This window comes from Molothrus aeneus, chromosome 1, assembly GCF_037042795.1.
Source record: "Molothrus aeneus isolate 106 chromosome 1, BPBGC_Maene_1.0, whole genome shotgun sequence".
Taxonomy (NCBI): domain Eukaryota; kingdom Metazoa; phylum Chordata; class Aves; order Passeriformes; family Icteridae; genus Molothrus; species Molothrus aeneus.
The window spans coordinates 38,790,401-38,815,207 of record NC_089646.1 but is presented as its reverse complement, the minus strand read 5'-3'; the positions used below and the strand labels follow the sequence as shown (position 1 = coordinate 38,815,207).

The 24,807-nt window shown below is 45.9% G+C and overlaps 1 protein-coding gene across 1 annotated transcript; it reads right to left on the bottom strand.

Moving 5' to 3' along the window:
* Positions 1-242: 242 nt before the first annotated feature.
* Positions 243-24,112, bottom strand: NR1D2 (nuclear receptor subfamily 1 group D member 2). Its single transcript, XM_066555353.1, has 8 exons — positions 23,889-24,112; positions 20,272-20,532; positions 18,234-18,322; positions 17,268-17,412; positions 15,069-15,685; positions 11,667-11,852; positions 7,689-7,899; positions 243-3,296 (listed from the first exon to the last, which is right to left on the bottom strand). The coding sequence occupies exons 1-8, from the start codon at positions 23,902-23,904 to the stop codon at positions 3,100-3,102; spliced, it is 1,722 nt and encodes a 573-aa protein (XP_066411450.1). The 5' UTR covers positions 23,905-24,112; the 3' UTR covers positions 243-3,099.
* Positions 24,113-24,807: the final 695 nt, after the last annotated feature.

Here is a 24,807-nt window from a genome sequence, read left to right as displayed (position 1 = left end):
TCACTGTGGCAAATGGAGTGCACCAGAAAACCCCATCCAAACACCTGGGAAGGCAGAGCAGTAGCTCACAGAGGGAGGTGCTGGCTCTCTCTCCCTGCTGCTGTGCCCCAGCACAGCCCCGTGACCTTAGAGCAGCTGATGTTCTCATCCAGAAGAGAATCTCTTCTGCTTTGTTCATCCCAGCTTGCTGTCCTCCCCCCCAGATTTCGTACAGAAAAATACAAAGAACACAGACACACAAGTTTAGCTTGCTGACATAATGCCCATATTTAATCTTTTAAAACAAGAACAAAATCAAGAATAAAATCAAGAATAAAAATTTCATTTAAGTCATACAGTACATTAATCTTTCAGCAATGACCCAATCTACAGTACTCAAATGCCTGGCATGAAGCCTATTATCTCAGCATTTAACAAGTGTATAACCAGTGACACAGTAAAAGAAGAGCTCACAATACACAGCTAACACAATGAGTTTAGATTTTCTTCTAAGAGTCCAGCTAGGGTTTGTAATACATGGGTCATTTTTGAACCATACTTTAATCAGCTTTTTGTTCAGTCAATCTGTTTGGGGCTTTTTTTTTTTTTTTCTGTTATGTGAGTTTTTCCATTATGTACAGGAAGATTATTTCAAATGAAATTGCACAAGTTAGAATATCTATCTATAGGCATACATGGTCATTCTAACTAAAAAAATTTAATAAGCAGTAATTACTCAGTCCTGGTTATACATTCCTAAAGGCTTAATAATACAGTTTTAAGAAGAAAAAGAAATAAAACAAAACACAACAAAACACAGCTGTAGGGTGGCAATCTCTGTAAGAAGCCTTCTTCCCTCCCGAAACAACCAAGGGCTAACTGTACTTTCCATGTTTGAAATGGGGTCTACAAAGAAGTCATTTCAGCAAATAAACAACAAAAACCATGTGACTGTGTCCTCTCTAAAGTCTGAATGGTTCGATGCATAATTCAGTGAAGCTCTCAAACAAATAATACTGTAGGATGCAGACTGTTAACAGAAATTAGGACAATATGCCCTGATAGAACATTTGGGTAGCAAAACTGTTATGTATGAAAGGGCCATTACCCAGTGGTTAAAGCAGCTTGAAGCAGGACAGCCCTGCCAGGGGAAAGGGTGGGCGCTTCTGCTCCTCAGCCAAGGCTACAGCTGAATTCTCCCCACCTCTTACCAAGCACTTGCCCTGCCCACTCTCAGCCCCTTCCTCCTGTCTGAGGTGGAATCCCCAGCCCAAGGGCCAGGGGAGCATGGCAGCGTGTGAGCCCTCCCTCTTCCCATCCCAGATCCTGATGCTGAGCAGCAGGCACGGGTCTGCTTCTGCTGCAGCTCCACCACAGGCAGGAAGACTCCTCTCAACCCACCGTGGTGCAGGCAGGAGCTCTGCAGGCTGGAGGCTCCCTCCATCCTGGCCCTGACTGCCAGGAGCAGCCGCTCTCCCAAGAGTAGCCAAACACTACAGACCCCTGAGGGCTACCTCTAAGGCAAGTTAACTGAACTAGGGTGATGGAGCATCTTCTTCCCACATTAGCAAAACATAAACGTAAATAACACAACTGCTTTGACTTCTTTTAGTCTCTCTTTTCTGGTGCCAGGTCCTGCTACAAATGGAAAAAAACCCATAGAGAGCTGCTTTCCTAGATGGAAAAGCAGCAGAATCTTATGCCTTGTGGATCTGCCCTGTAATTTGCTACTGGCATAAACAACAAAAAAAAAGTCCCATTTATTTGGTTGGTTTTTGTGGTGTTTAAGGAAAAAAAAACCAAAACAATCCAGACCATCTAATGCACCTTCTCTGCACATCACACACGCTCACATGCACACACACCAATGGAGAGCTCCAGAAGAACAGGCATGGGAACCACAAAGCCCAGACGGGGAAAAGACATGGGGAATCTCACATTTCTGTTTTCAATTCTCATTTAGCAATGAAGCAGCAAAATGATGTATTGCAAGAAATAAACAGTCACAGAACACACATACACCCAAATGCAACCATGGATACATTTTTCCCATTTTTTCTTTTTCTGACAGACGTTGCTATTAATCTGACAGTTTCTTTCTGGCTGTGCTGAAGTTTTTGAAGAGCATCTGGTGCTTATTTAACCTTTATCAAAACACAAGAACCTCAGTGGCAATGGACAATCCATCTCATTAGTGCCACAACCAACCATCTCTGCTTGAGATTCTCTACAAAACCCTTCTGGAAGTTGAATCTGACTCTGCCTCTTTAGTGCCACTCTTGGTTGTTGCTTTTATTTTTTTTTTTTAAATTAACAAACACAGCATATTAATGCAAATTCGATGTTTTCTAAAAAATGCTCAGATAATTAGTTCAGCAATATGCAAAGTGCATCTATTTGGTTCTTTCCATAGATCACCTTCTGTTTTAAGTTTAAATTCCTTCACAGTTTAAAATATTGTGAAGAAATTATATGTATACTTTATGTATAGAACTATTTATATACATACACATATATACACACAACTCTGTACTTTATATAGCCATAAACACTCACTACTTAACTATTTATATTATATACACATGGCATGAACACACGCTCAGTGAAGAGTTGGTGCAGGCTGAAACCATTCCATCGGGTTTAATGGAATAACAACAGTGAAACCATGAGTGAGTTATCAAGAGACACAGACATACATCTATTAGATAAGTGAAAGACCAATTAAATCAGCTCTTCCATTTTCCTATTAGCACAGGATTGTTCCCACCCCATTCCACGCTCCATAAGCACATACACAACTACTCTGCATTCAGTTTAGGTGAGAGGGCAGTGGTGGTTCTTTTTCCTAGATGAAAGAAGAGTCCATATTCACTCGGGCTCACCGCAGCCTCTCCTGCAGGAGTGGGCACAGCTGGCCTGGGTGCCATGCAGGATTCCAAAGGCTGCGCCGCCGCCAGCTGAAAGCACCTGCCAAAGCTTTATTGCATGGTTATGGGACAGCTATCAACTGTTCACAGTCTGTGAACTCTCTCCAACAAGTGGTACAACTGTATAAATACATACTTTAGCACAAAACAGTTTAACATGAGGCAAGTCCAAGTACAAATGAGACCTAAAGGCCTATGGGTGAACTTTAAAGGCCAGCAGTTCTTCAGAGTGCATGTTGTTTAAGGAACGCAAGTCAGGTAATTTCAAAAGAAGTTTTGTGAAAATAGAGGCTTCGTTTGGGTGATTTTTCATAATTAAGGTCCTTAATGCACGGATTAGTGTTTCCTGAAGTGCCTCCACAGAATTGACATTTTCTATTCCAGAGCGATCTAAACAAAAGGGCAGGGTGAGAGGGAGAGAGAGAAATTTAAAAAACAGGAGGGTAGGGGGAAAAAAAACTTGATTGAACAGATGTAGCCTGCAACATAAAACCAGGGCAAGAATCCCTTACTAAATTAACAAGCACAAGAAAAATCAGATACTTATGCCAAAAGTTTTAAATCACACCCCAAAGGTCTTTCAAAGGTTATTTAGCATTAACTTTTCAAAGTACTAAGTTCATGCCAAACTGGCAGCATTCAATCACTATTTCTGTGATCCCTAACCCATGTTTCCAGAGGATGACAGATTGAAGCAAATGTTTAAATATGTTGCTGAATCACAACTTTCAACCCAAGGAAAAAGACAGGGTGCGTGAAAGTAAAAATTTCAAACGTTTCTTAAGGCTAGATATAGATAGAATCCTAAACTTAAACTGAAGGTTTGAGGAGGAAATCCCACTCTGGACAAGCCACAGTTGTTATCTGCACAATGGAATTCTCAGGGGCAAAGGGAGTACAACCCTTCATATGACTGGGCACTATTTCCAAGTGTGTTCTGAAGCACTTAAAAAAATGAAACATGATGCACCCAAATATTCCCAGCTGAGGAAAAGAAGAATGTCAACATCAAGACAAATATTATGTTCTCACATACTGCACTCCCACCACACCTGAAGCACTGCTTTCAAGAGAGCTGTATTTAAGCTGAACACACCTGGTATCATTAGGTGGAACCTCAGTAAGCGGCTTGAAAGGATGAATTTTTAAGTAAAACATCTCACCACATAATCATGCACAGTAGCTGTTTCGTTTTTTTTTTTTTCCAAGCTGTAGCTTCTTTTCTTAAACACTATGTAAATTCAGCAGGGCACACAGACAGCCGAGTGACTGGCACAAACAGAAATGTGCTTTGATGTGTACATGTACTTAAGCACTTTGCAGAACTGGGACGTGGAATGACAACAGCTTTCTGGAGTAACACTGAGTCAGATCCTACAGAGTGGGAATCCCTTCCTTCTGCTGTCAGTGCCAATCCCATCAGATTGCTCAGGTGAACAGGCTAGGAAGTCCCCCTGGACTACTCAGTGCAGTTCCCTACTGCTATAGGGAAAATGATTACATAATCCAATTAAGGATGCATCTTGAAGCAGTTACATGCGTTTTGTTCCTTTAGGAAGATTGTTCCAGAATCTTCTACAATTAGGAGCTCTGGTTACTATTAAACAATTTTTATTAGCACACATTCCACTTTTCTGTGAACACTGTCCAATAGGTTTGACAGCTGCTGTCCCAAGAGAACATGAGTGAGGAGAAATCTCTCTGCCTTTATTTATTAAATGATCTCTCCTGCTTGTCCCCTGCTCTGCAAAAGCTTTGCTCTATTCTGAGCAGGTACAGTGACATTTGCACAGAACATGCCCAACAGAGTTCCACAAGAGCTCTGGACAGTGAGAATAGCACTGCCTTGCCTCTGAAGGTGGAAGAATGCAGCCCAGCCTTTCCTGGCTGGCCCGGGTGAGTTACTGTAGCCTCCTCACTTCAATTACTCCAAGTCTTTCTACCCCCTCTCAGTCACTTCCAGTCACTCCCAGTGGCCAGCAGAAGATTTTAGTATTATGCTAGCAAGGGAGAATAATAGAGGGTGTGTACTTCATATTCTTCTACCACAAAGCAAGACCCTTAGTTAAGGGATTATCTGCTCTCTAGACCTGCACAAACCACATTCCTTCAGCTTTGCTTCCACCCTGCTTTTTCCTCCTCCAGTGGCCATGATCCACCTTGCTACCTCTCCTCCATCTTCAACACATCCAGCCAACTGAAGCCAGAGGTGAAGCATTCTTTTAATTCTGGAACAGTACCAAGATAATTCCTCAGCACCACCCAAGTGTGAGCCTGCTTTTTCTTCCTTTGCCATATGACATGGGAAGGAGAGGATGTACAGAGTTACAAAGTCCTTGCTACTACCACCCCTGCTTCATCTGTACATTCTAAATACTACTCCTAAGAGTGGTTATTCATCCAGTGTTAAGTGGAGATGTTTCTCACAAGCAATCTCCTAACTAGCAGTATTTAGAGACTTCATTTCTTTTTCCATTGGTGGGTTTTGTTTTTTTCTTAGTTTTAATCAACTAAAAGTCTTTAAAAAGATCTTTAATTAGTGCAGCATGGTACTTTATATTGTGGATCACCTAAGCATTCGACAGTCACGCTCCCTTCTGCTTTTGGAACTGATGTAAATCCTGACTCCTAGCTCCCTTTCAGTCTTCTCTTGAATAACCTTCATTCTGATGAAGAAGTCATAATGGCCTTTTTCTTCCACTTCCAGTCCTTCTTACATTTCTTACATGGCACTTTTCCCTTTGCCTGCATCCCAATGTCATTCTCTCTGATCCTGTTCTTCCAACTCTTCATCTCCAATGAAGCACCACCTCCCCTTATAGGAAATTACTTTTTTGGTTACACTACTCCTCAAAGAGTGGGATGCAGGGATCTGTCTTTCAAGATCTGTTTAATCAACACATGCCCACAATCCTTCAGCTCTACAGGCAAGTTCTCTTCCTGGCAATCCCTCTCACTGTAAGCATCTTCCCCAGGAACTCTGCTGAGGCCACTTCTGTTCTTCACTACCTGCCTGAGCACAAAGCCTGCTCATTTACTCACTTGTGCAAAGTAACAACTGCAGCATTTCAATCCAGTCTCATGTAACAGAGAAAAGTTGCTCTGAAAATTTTTGAACTCACATTTATCATCAGGGTTAGCCTTGTGTCTGGAATACAGCCCCAACATTGGCTAATAAAGCTGTACTTTATAAAACTCTACAAAATTTTGTGAAGATGTCCAGGAAGGCTGTGATCAGACTGCAGATCAGATCATGAGGCAGCTAAGATAGACAGCAATAATATCCAAAATACAATCTGAAAAACCCTCAGCAACTGCAAGAAGCCTGAATGCCAAACACCTTCTCTTTGTCCTGCTGCATGGCTGACACCACATGCTGCACATGTTACATGCCATCCCTCAGCTAACCCCTGCTGGGAGCTGGCAATCAGCACAGTGCATTAAAGACTGGGGAGATGGCACTGTGCTGGAAGCACATTTAACAGAACAGATACAGCCACTTAGACTGAAAACAGGTGGCACAGAGATTGAGATATTCTAGGACCCAGGAGCTGAGCAAGCAAGAAGAACTGGTGTAAGCCTAGTTAGAGTGCTCAAGAAGAAAAGAGACCTGGTTGTCAGTCCTTATTTTAAAGGCTCCCTGCAGTTCTTGTCAAGAATTTCCAGAGTCTGGAAAGGCAACTAAGACCTCAGGTTTCTCTCTGTTATCTGAACATTTTCGTTAACAGATTCCATGCTTCCTTCAGATCATAGAGCCATGCTTCCTTCACACTGCCATTTGTTCTGGCTCTTGAAGCTTGCTAATTCTGTGCTACCCTCTGCTCATCATCATGGCTCACAACCTGAAGAAGCGACAGCTGCCCTGTCCTGTGCTGTGACATTTCAGCTCAGCTATGGGCAAAGCTATTAGCCTGAACTGTCCTACCTTGTTACAGAGGCCTCACGTGCCTACAGCACCATGCCTGGGTGCCCCTCCTTGGTAACACGTGGGTCTAAATTGCTCATGTGAAAGGGGTGCCCTTGTTCAAGGAGTTCACTGCTCCCCAGCTGCTGCCTCGCTGTCTAAGTGGGCACTGCAAGCATTCCTGCTACCTACCCCTAGGAGAGCTTCTTCCCCAGCAAGCAGGGATTCTGCATCTTGCATTCCAGGCATTATATGCAGAGCTAATGTGCCTAATTTGAGGCTTGAGATAATACTACAGAAGTAGGTGCTTAATCCTTCTTTGAATCTGGGCCAGGGTGTTCTGTCTATCCAGGGACTGAAACAAGATAGGAGGCCGGTGAAGATGTCAGTGGATTGGCAGGCCTTTAGTGGAAAGAAGTCACGATGCAGATGATGGGGCTTTCTTGCTGACATAGGCAGAGATCAAACTGGTGGATTTAGACTTAAGTAAAATACGCAATAGACTTAAATGACAGCACTTGGAAGCAAAAATACCACCTTATCCAAAGACTTATGCTGTGCAAGTCAGGAGTAATTTCAGTGATGCTGTCCTGTGAAACTTAGAGAAGCCAGACAAATAGCATCTAAATGGCCATGGAGCAGCTATTTGTTTTTGCATTACATAGAAAGCAGTAGAAAACATAAGCCCATTGTCACCTTTTTTTTAAGGTAATATTAGAAACACTAGGTATCTTAGAAAGTACATTACAGGCTCCTGGTACCTTAAAACCTACTCAACTGCACTTATACATGAAATAACAAGGTATACATTTTACAGAAAACTTTTAATAGTCACACTCAATTTTTGGCAAAGGTGCAAGGTAACTTTCTCTCCTTACCAGCAGATACCAGGACAACCGCTGTAAACAAACTCATCTCCTCATCACTAAGTTGCAGGGCATTTAGTTTCTCACTAAATTCAAACATTGAGTTGAGCAGATCACCAGCTCCCATTGAATGCAAGTCATCCACACTGTACTTCTTGCCACTCAGGAAGGTGACAGTACGTTCCTTTGCATCAAACAAAGATGCAAATCGTACCATTAAAACCTGGAGAAAGAAAAAGGAAGAAAAAAAAGAACAAGAAAACCAGATAAATGGAGGTGCATTTGTAGAAAAGCCAAAGAAAAAATTAAACCTTTTAACATCATTCAAAGTGTCTCATTAACCATTCTAAAAGCATTCTGTACAGAAACTGTCAGCATGCTATTGAGCTGCAAAACACAGTGCAAGCTCTGGCCCCGTAATCTGAGAGAAACAAACAAGTGACAAAATTAGGGAGTGGATGCAGGGGAGGGGCTACAGCATATGAAAGGCAGGAAAATTAAAATTTAAGCCTCAGACAGCCTGAGCCACACAGACCATGTCATTCATAAATATGCCAGTAGGACAACTTGCTTAAGCCACACAACAGCCAAAGGCACACAGAGCATTAAAAGAAATGTTTTCTTGCCAACACTCATGAGGAGCAAAATAAAGGTACTGAACCAGATTCTCACTTGGCATAAAGTGGAGCAGCTCTATGGAAACAATGCTGATTTACACCACCTGATGATCGGGCCCTCTAGGCATTCTTTGGAAAAGTACCATGCCACATCACTGTACCCACAGGAATGTTAGTTAATGAGCTCTGCTAGAAAGGAGCCACATGTAGAGCTTTTAAGAGACAGGGGAAGCACAGCTTGAGATGGCACCTGGTCTGCTGCAACTGGGAATACCCCTTTAGTACAAGCACCTGGGCTGGAGCAGTTGAGGTGTGCTAAACTTACCCCTTTGGGCTGAAATTTCTCTTGTGGTTTCTCAGTTGTACTGTGAAATGTTTCCCTCTGGAATGGCTTGTAGAGTTTTATTTGCTCATGTTCAATAACCTTATTTACATTTTCAAGGTTTAAGTTGCACAGAACAACTTTCTTATTTGAAGAAAATGAACTAACTGGCACTGGTTAAAACTTTGGACTCACTGTAATCTCTTGGTGTGACAGTTGTCTCTTCTCATTTGCCCTACTAACTGCATGAATTCAAATGTTTACTACAGGTGAGAGGAGAACCAGGTTTTCAAAGACTAGTACCTTTGACAAGCTTAAAGAAAGGAGTGTTCAGAACAAACAAAAATATTTGAGAATTCAAACACTGTTCATGCACATTACACGACCTGCTCCTAAATTTAATGAGCCAAACAACATGCAGCAACCTTGATGGACACAGGAGCGCTACGTACTATTCACTTTTGTCAGCTAAGCTATCTGTCCTTTGATGATATTAACTAGAGTGCAGAAACCCAGATGCAGAAGCCATCAGAATACAACAGAAACAGGCAAAGGGCAGGCAGACAAAGCTCAACTCGTGCATTAGCACAGACCCACCAGGTATCCAGCAACCTTTCAGTTCAAAACGGTATTCTCCCTATAGAACTGGGCTTTAGAAACATCTTTAAATAACAGGAGCAACCAGGATTAGTGCTGATATTCAAAACTGAAGCCCATAAAGTTGTGCTGACTTATCCTAAGGTAAAGACCTCACCTATTTCAATGCAACCATTCTAAACAAAGAAGAACAGTTTGGACTATGGCATAGCACAGGATTGATTCATCCCATTTCACTTCAATGGGATGCACGCTGAGGACACACCTGATCAATCCTATCACCTGACCACAGGAACACAGGCACATAAAAATCTCCACTCTGGGAGGTTGCTTGATCATGTCCCTAGCAGCTGTAGTCAAATCTGAGTCACTACTCAAAGGGATCCAAGGGCCTTGTTAGCTCTACCATCAACTACATGTGGAGGGGAGGTGGAGAAGGGCCCACTCAAAACCAGTCAAGTTCCTTATTTTAGGCTCAGTGCTGCTTCTGAGCTGGCTCTCAAAGGAAGCCATGCAAATGCCACCACGATACACTGAGCTCCCCAGTACTCCCAGTTCTGAGAGACCTTTACAGCTTGCGTGTGTGTGAATATAAATATAGCTGTGCAGCTTCTGCACCAACATTGCCTCCATGTGTCCTCTTACCCTCACAGGAACAGGCACTCCTCGAATATGACCCGCTAAGAAGCAGTGCCAAGCCAGCCACACCAGACCTGGAGGCAGCACTTTCACTCAGGTTCTTCTATTAACATGCAGACATTGGAATATCCTGGCTCAGTTACCCAGAAGACAAAAATGACCTTGGATGCACCAGGCTTTCAAGATGCTTCTGCCTCTATCGCAATGGTTTCGTTAATCCTGTGGTGGATTTTTTCCCACTGTTCTGCAGCCCTACCTTTTTTTTTTCCTGTTGCTAAGATGCCACATAGGCCTTTAACTGCAAGTTGTAGCTCACTAACAGGAATCATTAATGTTTCTTATAAATAAGTGAAAAGTGACAAGCATGCAGCCATACATTATTACTAATTCCCCTGGATACAGAAACCTCCTTATCAGCAGTGCTTGTAAACCGGCAAAAAAAGCATAGGAGTGAGGCCTGAGAAAAGCTTCAGGTGAAGCAAGGCCAAGACAAAATGTTTTACTTGCAAAACATGAAGGTTTGCCTTTACATTATAGGGACAGTTCAAGCCAAATTTTTCACTCTCCTCCTCCTTTGCAGAGGAAGGAATCAACATTTTTGTGAAAGGTGAAAGTAGCGAAGAAGTAAAAATACAGTCCTTTCACTACAGGAGTTGTAGATGAATATTAAAAGAATAAGTATAACAGAAAAAAATACATGACAGCAAAATGAAGGAAACAAGAAAATTAATAGACTCCAGGCAACAAGTCTTCCTGTATAACTTGTATCTTCCAACCCAACAATTATCCATTTTAGAACTGAGCTGTATAAATGCAGACAGAAGACCCAACACATCACACAAGAAATTACTTCATTTCAGGTAAATATAAAATCCAGCATCTCTCTTTGAAAGAGTAAATCATGTGAACAAGAGCAAAGGCATCACCAATGTTACACTCCCCAAAAAAGCACAGTAACACCAAATACTTGGGACTTCGGCTCCTCTGACCCTCTCTATTCAAATTTCACATTTGAATATTTATGAAATGTGTTCTCTCTACTCAAATTTCACACTTGAATATTTATGAAATGTGTACGGTCTCCAGCAGACACAAGGGTCTGGAAGGGCAACTAAAACATGATGTAAAGGTCATCTAGTGAAGGTCACTAATTATAAAACAGCACCAAGCTCTGTGGTATCATTTCCAAATTAATACCACTAATTCACACATACGTCATGACCACAAGTGGATGCAAGTAACCACGAGGACCTAGTGGGATTAGTCTAGAGTAAGTCAGGCTGCAGCTGGCACACAGCACCTACAGAGCTGCAGCAGTACACGTATTTACCATTGTTACTGCATTGGACATGGGTGCTTCAGACACTCCCAAGTTGCCACCTAAGTGGTGACTGGTCAGGATTGGATACTCTGGCTTTTGCAGGAAGCAGAGTGGCACAAGGAAGGACATGCAGAGCAGTAAACACATTCCTTGACAAAACTTGTAAGTCAGTAGACAGCTTTCTAACCTATCCACCCTTCCAGATGCAGTACAGGTCCCCAGAGTAAGCAAAGGTAGCTAGAAACCCATAATTATGCATTTATTAATGTCCAGGAAGGAGGGAAGAGTAGAAGGGCTGAGCAGTTTTGAGCTCAGTGGAAGAAGGACAGGCCACCAAAGTCTGACCAAACAGATCCCTCGGACACCATCACCTCAGAGCATCCATGAACAAGGTGGTTTCACCTGATGCACCCCAGTTCTATTTGGCTCTGTTTGTACAGGGTCAGATTGATGCACAGCTTGTCAGGTTTGCAATACACACACAGTGGTCTCACCTCAAAGGTCCCAGCCTTCAGAAGATTGACCTGGTCATGCTGGGAGAGGTCTCGGAAACCTGGGATGCGCTTGGCAAATTCCACCACTTCCTTTACTGCAGGAGTAAAACTCATGGAAAACTCTTCCCAGATTTCATGGCCAGACTTGTTTGGGTCCACATGAGGAGTCTTACTCATTGGGCAGACCTGATGTTTGCAAAACACAAACAGAAAACAACTTTTAAAGGTATCATCATTCCAAATACTGACAAATACTCAAGAGAAACATGTTTATTATTCAACAAAAGTCTGCGATAATGACATGGAGAAAAAAAAGAGATCAGTATTCATCAATCAGTTCCCAAAGAAACTGTATTTCTTCCCCTTGCTTTAAAACAAACAAAAAAATCCATGGAATTTTTAGCAATCTGTTTATAAATTCGTTAACTCTGGAAACTACAACATTGTGTACTGCAAAAGACCTGACACAACCAAGGTTAAGCTATTCTTCCCTGATCTCAACTGATCTGCTCTGACATCTGAATTTCCCTTTACTTGTATTATCCCTGTAATTTCACAGTAAATTGTAATTTCACAATCAATCAGTTGCAATCTCACAGTCACTACGACATTCATTCTCCTATCTTTCTTGTTCTGCAGGCAACTGAAGTGCTTCAGTCAAGGCGACAAAGATGCCTTGGTTGCTCAACACCAGAGCAAGAAAGCGAGCCTTGGTTTCCTGAGTCACAGGTTTACACCCTCATTACAAGGATAACCCTCTTCTGCAAGTTTGCTTTTACTTGCAGAAAGGAGAACACCAAGGAACTTGTATTCCAGTATTTCTCAGTCACAAGATGACAAAATGCTCTTTCTTTTATACAAATATACAGCAATTTTTTGTAGGAAAGTCTGAATCCATTACACTGAGATCAGACATATCAGTCAGGGCTGACTGCCAATAAATTCCCTCTGCAAGAGTCAACCAGAAGCTCTGCGATATTTTCAGTTCTAGCTTCTAAAATTTACATCTTTTAATGAAGCTTAAACCTTTTAATATTCATTTCACCTGTCACCATCAAGGACAAAAATTCCTTTTAAGTATTCCTCACAAGTATACTAAATGGTGTATGTAATCCTACATAATGTCAGCAAAACAAAGAGAAAACAGTGAAATAGATTAGCAATTCCTCAGAGCTGTGCTGTTTTTTCAGGGCATCTTGAATACGGTAATTGCCGAGCAATTCTTTGCGTGGGAGGTCCTAAGATTACAAGACTATAATATTTTGGCAAAAGAAAAAGTCTAGGCACACAACCAGAAGGACAGCAGATGCCAACCACTGCTCTGCCTGTGATATTGCAATGGTTCACACATAGGTACTGTTATAAATACAGCACTTTCCAAAAATAAGGAATCTCTGGTTCAGTACCCTGATCTGTAATGGACACAAAAATCACCTTAATTTCTCATTCTACAACAGCATACCCTTACCCACAGGCACTCAGTCCCAAGGGGAAACTACCACTTCCACACCCAGTGCATTGTGTCTGTGGTCTCTTGATAGACCTCAGCCCAAGAACCAGAATATTTCAAATTAGAGGAGACCCAAAAGGATTGAGTCCAACTCCATGCTCCTTTTAGAACCACCTAAAACTAAATCATATGCCTAAGAGTGCCATTCAGGCACTCCCTGAACTCTGACAGGCTTCCTATGGAAGCAGTGGTCAGCTTGTACAGTCACCAGTTCTCTTCAGAGGAACCTCTTCAGGAATGACCTGTTCTGCTTTTCTGGTTACAGGGATATTGAGTAAAAATGACCAAACCCCTGAACATCTGTCTCCATACAGGTTCAGAGCCTAATTATTTGCCCTTATTGCTGATGACTCATTTTGGTCAGATTCTGAACTCACTGAGTTCTTGGGCAGAACCCTCATTCATATCAGGGATGTGGGGCGGGGAGGGGGAGCTGCAGTGCTCTGCTGGATATGGTTTTGTCTCTTCATCACTGATTAACTCCTGCCTGCAGCTGCCATGCACAGGTCAAACTGACTGGTTGAGTCTCTGCAAGGCAGCACCACTCCCTGCCCGCCCATACTGACAGGCTTAACCTCTGCTTCTCAGGAGTGCCAAGAATGCCGTTGTAGTGACACCACATACTTTCCCTGCAAGGAAGAAAAGGCTGGGAATTATTATTTGCTATGTTGCAGTGCCTGGAGTCTGCAATTAAGGTCAGACCCTGCTAGGGATGGCATGGTCTATATATGCAGTAGACAAAAAGATCTTTTTTTTTTTTTTAAGAAAAAACCAAAAAACAAAAAAAGCCCCCATAGAAATGCAGCATCAAAATAAACACCTTTACTGCGGAGACCTTTAGGGGGTCTTCAAGAACATGTGAAGGATCTTCACGAAGTAGGAGGCAGAAAAACGCTGGCAGCTCAAGTACATCAGAAAGGTCAGGGGCTCGCGCTTCACACCAGGAGCGCAGGATGAGAACGAGGATGTTATGTTCTCTCATCCCAGGCTCCAGCGATAAAGAGAAGGACAATCTATTTTAAGGGGCTTACAGAACTGGTTGCCTGAATGGCAGAGAAACAGCAGGTGCAAGGCAAATGAGAGGGACCTGTTAAGCAAAGGCAAAAAAAAAAACCCAACCAAACCAAACCAACACCCATATGCATAAAACCAGGAAGCACCCTTGTAAGGAATTAAGTGAGAAAATGCTCTAGCAAAGTCATCTAAGGTACCCAGAAGCATGTCCAGAGCCTCACTTGCCTAAGTACTACAGAGAAGACCCTGAACTTCTCCCTAATAGTTTAACTGTGCATCTTCCTCCTGGCTCTGTTCAGATCTGAACATGTTCTACAGTGAAAAGGATGCACAGCCTGTGGGCCTCATTAAAACAAAACAAATCAAAAAATCACCAAAAAAGCAGTCTACCCTGCAGAGATTTCAGAGCCCATAGTAAGGCCTGTAGACTGGCTTAAAATCCTAGCCCTGGGGTTCGACCCCAGAAATTTGCTCTTAAAACCCTTAAAGAAAATACAATACCTCTGACCGTATAGATTATTTGAAAGTAACGTCTTCAAAAGGATCAAGTGAAAAGGGGAATTTATAAACTCCTGTTTTCATTTTAAAGACAAGTCACATAAAAAACCCATGACTTTTTTCAGCCAATAATCTTTGATGTTATTTTACTTTCAGTTAGCTAAAAACCAAGCCAAGAAACCCCATTAGTAGTACGATTTCCAATCCTTCACACCTTGAGCCATTTTTGTCCTTCATCACAATTTGCACTATTAAACTTGTGTCACCCTTTAAAGTTTCAGCAGTTGTGCTAACTGCGTGCCGCTTCACTGACTATTGAGTCACAGCTGGATCACACCCACCAACAGCTAAGTCAAATCAAACAATTGATATCAATATACCAGATGCATTCTTCCTCCAGTGCTGCAAGAGTAAGTGGCGTTCTTGTTTGGAGAAAAGCCATCTTCTGGGATCCTCTCACACATTCGCTGAGTGTAACCACTGGTGAAGTTCATGCAGTGGCTGTTTGTGAAGCACACAGGGTGCGCACTTGGATAATGCATTGTGCTTCTCCCTTTGTACTGTCCACCAAGGTGCTGCTCCCTGTCAGGGTACTGAGGGCCACCGAGGCCACCAACACAGTGCTCGCTGCTCAGGATGTACTGCTCGGTGCTCTTTGACACCCTCTCCCCACTCTGGGGCTGCATCATCTCTGCTGGGTTTTGGGACTGTTCTTGGTTGTACATGAAAGTGTCTTTGTGGGCCCTGGTGACCATGCCGATCACCTCCTCCTTTGCCATGTCAGCACTAGGAGGGGGAGAAGGGCTTTTGATGGTTTCTCGCTCTTGTTTGGGCTTGGAGGAAAGATCTTCTTGAGGTGCTTGGTCTTGATGTTCTGCCAACGCTTCGCTGGGCAAGTGACCACTGAACTGACTGTTCATCATGGTTTTCATGGCACTCTGCATTTCAATCAACATCCTCTGTTTTTCACGTTTGGGAATACGGCCAAATCGAACAGCTACCGAGGTGGAGAAACGGATAGTGGTGGAAAGGGGGGAAAAAAAAGAAAGAAAAAAAGAAAAAAGTCAGTCCTGAAAGTGTTAGCATGCACATGCAAAATAACACACACCAACAAAAAATCCTGCCTTTTAAGGCAAGATTTTAACTGCTCTCACCAATACTACAGCTTGGGTATTACCAGTGAATCAAAGAGCTTTTGGGGCATAGGACTGGCATGAATACAAATGTAAGCCACTGTTTAGGGAGAAGGCAGCTCTAAGGAACACAGTCTGCCATGCCTTTTCCCCCTTTGCCTCAAACAATGGTTATGCATTATATACATAGTTGTGTTAACTGCAAAAGTGTCTTTATTAAATCAGCACACCTTCATGAGCTGATAATTAGCTGAATGTAAACACAGTTCATATCATCTTTGCATAGAAGTCCTACAAGACAGGCCCTCACGGACCAATTACGTAACTTACCAAAACAAGAGAATCAATGCTTGAAGCTTACCTTGGGAAATTTTCTTGGTAACTTTGCCTTGACAAGGACACTTTCTGCTGGCAAGGGGATGGGCATCATTGTGGCTGCAGCACTTTTGACCCTGTCCTAGGGAATCTACAACTGCCTCTACCACCCTGTCCAACCGCAGCTGCACAAGGGCTTATAACCAGTTTCGACTGATGTAATTATGCAGTAGTCCATCATTAATGTAACTAAGTCTCTTTCATTAAAGCAGGTGCAACCTTGTGCGCAAACAAGTGCCTAGGGGATGAAATAACTCCTATGCATAACAAGAACTCGGAACAATTATTTAAAATAAGTTCTGGCACTCCACCCACTAAATTATTAACAGCCCGAGATTCCTAGTTCTTGTGAAATAAACACCCAGAGAAAATTTAAAAGTGAAACAGAAGGAAGAGTTCTGGTTGTGGCAGTAAGTTGTAGCAGACAAATGAACTACACTTTCAGCATTATTTATTAAAACGGCTTAAGGAGTGGACAGCAAGCAAGGTGGTCAGAGACACAGACCAATATCAACATTTCCTCCTTGCCTTTCCTCTCCCTCTAAGAAAAGAAAGAAAGAAAAAAAAAGAGCAGATACATGCTCATCCTATGCACCCAAAGCTAATTCTTTAGGCTCTATGGTGACTACTCTAAAGCTATCAGGTTGGGCAGAATTCCCTTTCATTGAAAAAGCAATAGTAACAAAAGAAAATAGAAAAAAAAACAAAGACAAAAAAAAGAAAAATATGAGTCTTGTTCAGATTCAGGTAGGATACAGCTGTAAGTCTTAACATTAAACCAAAATTGAGACACTTGTTACAACCATCCCCCCTAGCAGGCCACTGCAGCACATCCCACTGCATCAGCTCCACAGGCAGAGGTCAGCTCTGCAGCTGCCTGCAGTACCACCTCACCAGCCCAGGACACTCATGGAGCAAGAAGGCAAGCTGAACTACATGCTCTCGGACAGGGAACTTCTCCTTAACACTACTGCTTGGCTGCATTATCTGCCATTAAGACCCTCAGCAATTGTTTTTGAGGTGGGCAGCAGATTCCCTCTCAGAGGATCCCTGCTCAGCACAGGAACGTACCATCTCTCGACATCCCAACAGAGAGGCATTTTTTGAAACGACACTGCTGGCATCTGTTCCTATTCATTCTCATTATAGAACAGTTGTTATTCTTCAAGCACTTCTTATACTGGATGTTTTGCTGAATGCTTCTTCTGAAAAAACCCTGTAAACAAGCAAAAAACCCCACAACTATCATTACAGCACATGTCAAACCCTTCCATCAAGATTCATGTCTCTGCGAGCACGGTAAACCTCACTGCATCGCATCAGCAGCTTCAGAGCCATCAGCCCCAAGAGATTTTAAAGAACTTGGTACTCCTCATGACTTAATTCCCCTTTGTGTGTGATCTGTATGTAATGTGAACTAGTTATGATTTCTAATTACAGAAGATGCTAAGTTGTTCCCTGCAGAGTCAGCACCTAAGAGCAGAGTATCTCCAATATTACCCCTGTTGCTGTACCAACAGTTCCTAAGACATGCTCTCAAACAACTATGACATCAAGTGCAAAGGTGGGAGTCAAAATAACTTATTTTGACTTCCATCTCTGCAGTTTGCAATGTTACAGATTACGAAAATACATATGTAGTTCTGGCTTTCCTTGTGGTAAAGAATTGCTTTTCCAAAGCTGTTTTGTTCTGTGTCCCAGCCCAGGTGACAACTCACACCCACTATCTCTTAATGCCATTAACATGCACATGTCTTGCGTGACATGGTCCTTACCACCTCTGCTTCCAGTTCTTGCTCTCTGCTGTGCGCTCCAAGTCAGGCAGGATTGGACAAGGGGTGGGAACAGAAAGTACTGCAGAGTCTGGAAAATGCTGTATACTCCTAAGTGGTTTGCCTGTTCCCTACAACTTCTGCAATTTCTCATATTTAACGGAGAACTATACCAATATCTGTTTTGGCAGTATCACCCCTTTTTCCCCTATGGGGAGAACTTGAGCATTTCACCAGCAGAAAGGTGAGCAGAAATATAGCTCACCTTGCAGCCCTCACAGGCATGAACACCATAATGAAATCCTGAAGCGACATCTCCACAGACTTTGCAAAGAAGAACCATGCCATTAAATTCTAGAATCAAACAAAAAAGTCAAGGATATAGAAACCAGTGACAACTGCAGGAACACGTTTCCAGCTTTTAAAACCTGGACTTAAATTGAAATATGTCAGGTCAGTTCAACGCATGAAAAAATACAGCAGAAGAACAGACAACATGAATGTACAAACCCCCTAAACAGTTCAGAAGGTACCAGTGCAAGGGTGGGGGGAAAAGAGGACAAACACGAAGCACTCAAACAAATAGGGAGAAAGCACACATTCACTGGGCTGTCAGAGTAGCACTGCACTCAGCTTACAGAAAAAGAAAGTCTGCTTACATTTAAGCACTTTTAAAAGGACCATTCAGTTAACTAGGCCACCAAAGTTCAGGCTCAATCTGTTTTTTCCATCAGGACAAGAAAGCCTATGAAAGGCTACAGTTTCCCCAACAGAGAATAAACACTTTTTCTTAAAAACCAGAAATACTAAAGGACACTTTAGAATATATTCAACACTGGATATACACTGTACCTATCTGATAACAATTTAGGGTAACTCAGCCATATCTACATGTGTAGAGACCACTCATTTGAGTGCATATCCAGAATGGCTTGCACACTTGAACTTGAAAATACCTTCTCAATCCCATAAAAATGCTCATGGTTTGGGTTTTTTAAGTTTCTCCCCGGCTATTTTATTTCAGCTTGTCAATAAAATTTTTTGCAAGTCCTAAGTGCTGGTCTAACATGGGTTTCACTGAAGCCAATGGGAATTTTACCAGTGATTTCAGTAACCACAAAGTTACCTTAATCCAACAGAGACAGCTGGAAATACTCCCACAGAAACATACTCTACCAGCAGAGTAACTTATTTGACATTTGGATTTCATTTGTAAAGTGGAACTAAAACCTTTTTTTTAAGGTTTTCAAAAAGAAAAAGAGCCAAACGGCAACTTTTTCTTTTTTTTTATTTTTAACACAGTTAGTACTGAGCTAAAAAAGTTATCTATCTATCTGAACAATTTACAACAGGTTTCATTCCAGGAACCTCTGCCCTGACACCGAAAATCTAGTTACTTAAGAATTTTTAAGTAAAGGTTCTTACTAAAAACTTAAGGTAGGAATACTTAAAAAAATACCCCAAACAACAACGCAACAATAAAACCCCTATTTGAGGTAGAACTATTAGACAGTTATTCTAGCTTCATAACAATCCAAAACAATAAAACAGTTCTGCCAGTAAAAGAATTCAGCCTCCAAAAGACTAAATTATAGCTGTTTGCTGAATCACTCATTCCAATATTTATTTTGAATCTTGCCCTTCCAAAACTGTTCAAATATACTTCTCTATCACTGATCTTTTCTGATTACCAAAAGAAGTGTGAAGTAAATATGTAGAGATAGGATTGTTGTATGCATTTTAAAAGGCCATTCTTTAGCTCCAGTTTATGAGTATTTTGTTTTTCACATCCACAGAATTATGACTTGGAATCAAAAAGATAACTGTTCCACCCACAGCTATAAAAGTATTACGCTTGGGTAATTTATTTTGTTCCTCACAGCTGGTGGGGGGAAGGAAGGTGAAGGGGCAGGGGACAGGGTATGAAAGAACAGAAAAACTAGATTTCCAAGACAGCTCCATAAATACTCCTGAAGGCAATTTCTGATTAGATCACCTTTACTTCATCACTTCTTTTTAACCGACTGTTTGATTTTCCTAAGATCAGTTTTCACTTGTGACAATTTGAAGTAAAGCTGGACTGTATTTATGGGCTGTTTGAGGTTGGCAGCAATGGGACCCCCATCGTATGAGCATTTGTATGGCAATACCTTATGCATTACCACACACATAATGCCAGAAGACAAACATGGAGGCTTTGCTATGCTCCTACACCACAAGCCAAAGGGAGACCTGGTTGTAACACACGGGGCTGTAACACAGAAGGGGAAAATGGTGTTTTCAGGAACTGGCACCAAACATACTTGTGACTCCATTATGGCCTTTTGTCAAACCAGCAACACTCGACTGGTTTGTTTTAATAGTCTCCTCCAGCCGATCGCTCTTGGGTGCCCCGTCAGAGCCTTCACTGCTCCGGCCATTGCATCCGCTTTCCGAGGAGGAGCTGTTTGGAGGAGATGGAACAGGCGAAGAGGACGACTGGAAACCGCTGTCTGAGCTCTCGCTGTGACATGAGGCTGGGCTAGATGCCGAGCTCGAAGAGCTGATGTAAGCTATCACACCCCCTAAGGCAAGAAAAAAAAGGCAGCATGTAGTGACATAACCAGCAGACATGCACCGCTGCCATGTGAGCCACGCCGTGACCCAGCACCACCAGATCAGCCATTACGTGCTCCTGGGAGCACTCCTTGCCCTCCCTCTCTCCCTCAAGCTCGTTTGTCTCCATTCGTTTTCTACCGCTGACCTCCCAGTCTGCCTCATCCCCTTCTCCCATCCTATCAGCCTCCTCTGGTCCAGGCCAGGATGAAATGGCATAACCAAAAGATGGAGCAACAAGCCATGGTGCTGGAAGGATGGGGCAGCAGGGACAGGGCACGGAGTGACCCAGAGAGGGTTTCCCTGGCCACCCTCTGAGCAGAGCTCATCTGGAGCCAGAGCCAAGACAGGATCTTACAGCGCTGTGGAGGCAGAATGCAAACAAGCTAGGTTAGGGACAGAAATAGGGCAGAGAGAAAGACTTCATGCAGGCTACACGCCAGAGGCACAGAAAGGAAGGGCTGGGAGGTGCTCATGATGCAGAAGGGAAGGGGGCAAGGGAAGGAAATAGCACTGCAGTCTGGTTAGCCTACTGAACGCCATTTGTCCAACTGCAAGCCTCTGTAGCCTTTCTAGCAGCAGCTGAACTCCGACTGCCAGGCTGCTATTTGCAAACAGCCTCTGTCCTGCCGCGTCTTGCAATCTGACACACTTGAGAATCCCTCCTATGAAACAGCTTTTTGTCCTCAGGCAGACCTGGGAGCAGTTCTGGCTTTTCACAGGCTCCTTCTTCTTGCTCGTAAGCAAGAGAAATTGTTTGCACTTCATATGAGTTTGTCTCCAAGACTCAGCATTTCAAAAGTCAACATAAAAACATTTGATATTTCACTCAAGAATTTCAAAAGCCATAGCCGTGAAACTGTTTAAATAAATTACACTCGGTATGTTCTACATTTTATGCCTCTATTGCTCAGTAGACTCTCTTCACTGATGACTCAGGACACTGCAGCAAGGAACCCCACACACCAGTAAGAATTCAAAACTTTAAAAGGGCCATGCACTGCTTTCCTTTGGATGAGAAAAGCACTGGTGTCTGTAGAATCCTTGATCAATTGAACTGGCAAGGCAGGCAGAGCCTGTAGCATCTTACATCAGCCATACTCTCCTCACAGATAAAAGCAGTGGTATTATACAACCCTGGAAACACCACTGCTTGCAGGGACCAATTCTGACTTACAAATAAATTTTCCGTACTTTTATTAGACATAACAGTCCTCTTAGCGCCTCTGCAGCAGCAAAACTGGCCCACTTCCTCTTCAACATTTCATTTTTTTCTACCAAGGAAACCCTTGGCAGGAGGGTTCCCTAAAGAGCACGCAGCCCAGGAGCTCCTGGCAGAGCTGCCTGGGAGCAGAAGTCAGACTAAGGGGCCATGTGACACGTGCAGGACAGACAGACTCTGCTCACGTTCCCAGACAGCAGCGTCCCTGCACCCTGCCACACGGGCTGGTCCCGCGCAGATTTATTTATTTTTTTTAAGAAACCCTGCACACAGCATAGCACGCATTCCGGATCAGGTTTTCGGAGAAAGGAGGATTGGCAAGGCGGGGGGAGGAGGGGGGGTCATGAGTTCAGCCAGGGCATGAGAAGCAAGGCATCATCAGGCACCCGTGCTGGGCTGAGGCACCACCTGTTTGACAAAGGTCTGTGCCATCCCCCAGCGGCGCACGCGTCTCTGCCAGGTGCCAGGGCAAAGCTCACTGTTCACCAGGCCCAAGGGAGGCACCGGGCTTCCCAGCAGGCGCCATCCTTATCGGCAGGGGCAGATCGGGACACGCAAGCACAGCCAGCCCCTGCAGGGAGCTCCACGTTTCTCCACGCTGCCACCGCGCCCCATTATCTTTAAACCCTGCTCGTAAAAGAGATGCTCTTTTCCCTCAAGGGTAGGGCCAATGTCACAGAGGAGCACAGAAAGTGCGTGCCTGTGGGGCAGTTTCACCCCTCTTCTCCTTAGAGATGGAGGAGCTCCAGAGAGCTGGGCTGCTCTGGCACCCTAGAGAGCTTGGCAAGCTCTCGCAATTCCTCGTACTTTCTGTTATTTTAGAAATTACACTTCCCTGTGAACCCTGCTTTTGTTTGGTCAGCAGTCAAAAGTTGACTCTCACGCAGAACACAGGGTGACATGTCAGAACAAAGAGCACAGACACGGAGCACGTACACGTGCACAGGGATGCCGGCACTCCGCAGAAAGGGGGTACCGGGCTGCTCGGTGGGGGAGGCAGCCCCGGTTCTGTGAACTGCCCGGGATTTTCCTAGGGAACCCACCTGCCGGAGGGTGGTGAAATGAATCCTTTGGGCTACGCGGAGCCGCGCTACTGCTGCGGCGGCACCGCCGGCTCGGTGACAAGGACCCTTTGGGCTCTACCTGGCGGGATTTACTTTAGGGAGGGGGCGGGGGGCACCGCAACCTGCTGGTGTTCCATTAACACAGATCTGGCAAGCGGTAACGCCGCAGGGGCGCCAAGCAGGCGGCGAACTGCCCGGGCGATCCAACCGGCTCCCGGGGCGCTGCGGCTGCAGGGGCTCCCCGGCGGGCACCCCCGATCTCCTTGGCTAACAAAGCGGGAAGGGAGCGCGGTCGCCGTGCCCGCAGCCGCCCTCCCGCCTCACCCCATTCCACCGCACCGGGGCTGCGGCTTTTCCCTGCCGCGGTCACGCGGCGCCGGGGCTGGAAGAGCCGGGCCCGCCCTGCGCTGCCCCCGGGCCGCCCCCTCCCCGTTACACAACACCACCCCCGCGCCTCGGGACGGGCCGCGTGCCGCCGCCGCCGCCGCACACGGCCGCACCGCGTGTCCCCCCGCGACCCCGCGCACTCCCCCGCACCGCGCCGCCGGCCCGCCCGGACCCCCCCGCGCTCTCCACCGCGGCGGGGGCGGAGCCGCGGGGGCGGGGCCGCCCGGCGCCGCAGCTGCGGCGCGGCCCCACGTGTCCCCGGCGCGCCCCCGCCACCGCCGCCGCCGCCCCGAATGTAGGTCACCAAAACAGCGGCCGCCCGCGCGCCTCACGTGTCCGCGCCGCTCGCCGCCCCGCGCCGCCGCCCCGCCGCTATTATGCAATGCGCGCGTCACCGCCCCGCGCGGCCAATGAGCGGGCGCGCCGCGCGGAACGTAAACACAGCGCGCACATGGCTCGCCCGGCGGGTCCATGTGAGGCGGCGCGGGGCCGTCCCGGCCGCCGGCCGGGCCGGGGCCGGGCAGCGCCGCCGCCCGCCGCGCTCCCCCCGCCCCGCCGCGCCCCGGCCGACCCCCGCCCGTACCCCCGCGCCCGCCCGGCCCCGCGGGACCATCCCGCACAGCCGCCCCCCGCAGCGGCCGGCCTCGCTTACCCGCGCTGACTTCCATGGCGACCTCCTCCCGCAGGGGCACGGGCGGCGCCGCGCTGGGTTCCGCCGGGCCCGGCTCGGCTCCGGTCGGCGCGGCGCGGCTCCGCTCGGTCGTTGTCTTCCCAGCTCCGTGTTCCCGCCGCAGCCCTACATGCAGCCGGCGGGAGGCTGGCTGGCAGAGAGGGAGGGAGGCGACCGCGCTGTCTCCTGTCAGAGCAGCGGGTGCGCGTCCCCGCCGCGGCGCCCTCCCCTTTACAACAAAAGCGCTCTCGGGGAGCCGCGCAGAGCGAGTGCGGCACCGCCGCCCGCCCCGCCCCGCCTCTGCCCCGCCCCGCCCCGGCGGCCGCCCCGCCCCGCCCCCGGCCGCCCCCCTCACCCAGTGACACACTTTCCGCGCCGGCGGCACCGCTCACGTGCGGCGGGAGCGTGCGGCAGCGCGGGGCACTGCGGCGGCGGCGGCCGCGGGGGCAGCACGGAGCGGGCTCCCCCCGCCCCTCGCCGGGCGGTGCGGCGGGGCAGCCCCGCCGCGGTCGCTGCCGCAGCCGGAGTGGCGCTCGCCCACCGCGGCCGCGGGGCAAGGTGAGGGGCGGCGGCGTGTGTCAGCTGCTCCGGCGCTGAGCACCGGCAGGAAATGCCACCGCTGTGACTGCCGCAGCTGACGAGCTCTCTCCTATCCCGACACGGGCATCTGACAGCTCCCAATTCCAACTGTCAGCGCTCCGTGCCCTTTTAACCGCGTGTTTTCTCACTGCCGGGAAAAGGGAATATCCGGGAGAGACCCTTCTCGGCAGCGCACACACACCGCTGCAGCCATAGTCTGTCCCTCTGCAGCCATAGGGAGAGGCCATCACACAGTTGATCCCAATCTCCGGCTCTCCTGTTTTCTGCCAGGACGTGATTTTGTCACTCCCAGAGCGATTCC

Excerpts from the sequence above, each read along its gene's own strand:
- NR1D2 (XM_066555353.1), bottom strand. Across the intron at positions 17,413-18,233 it reads ATGCCTGTGAGGGCTGCAAG|GGTTTTTTCAGAAGAAGCAT; the intron begins GTGAGCTATATT and ends GCTTGTTTACAG. Across the intron at positions 11,853-15,068 it reads CTGGAGGAAGAATGCATCTG|GTCTGCCCAATGAGTAAGAC; the intron begins GTATATTGATAT and ends TGCAAACATCAG.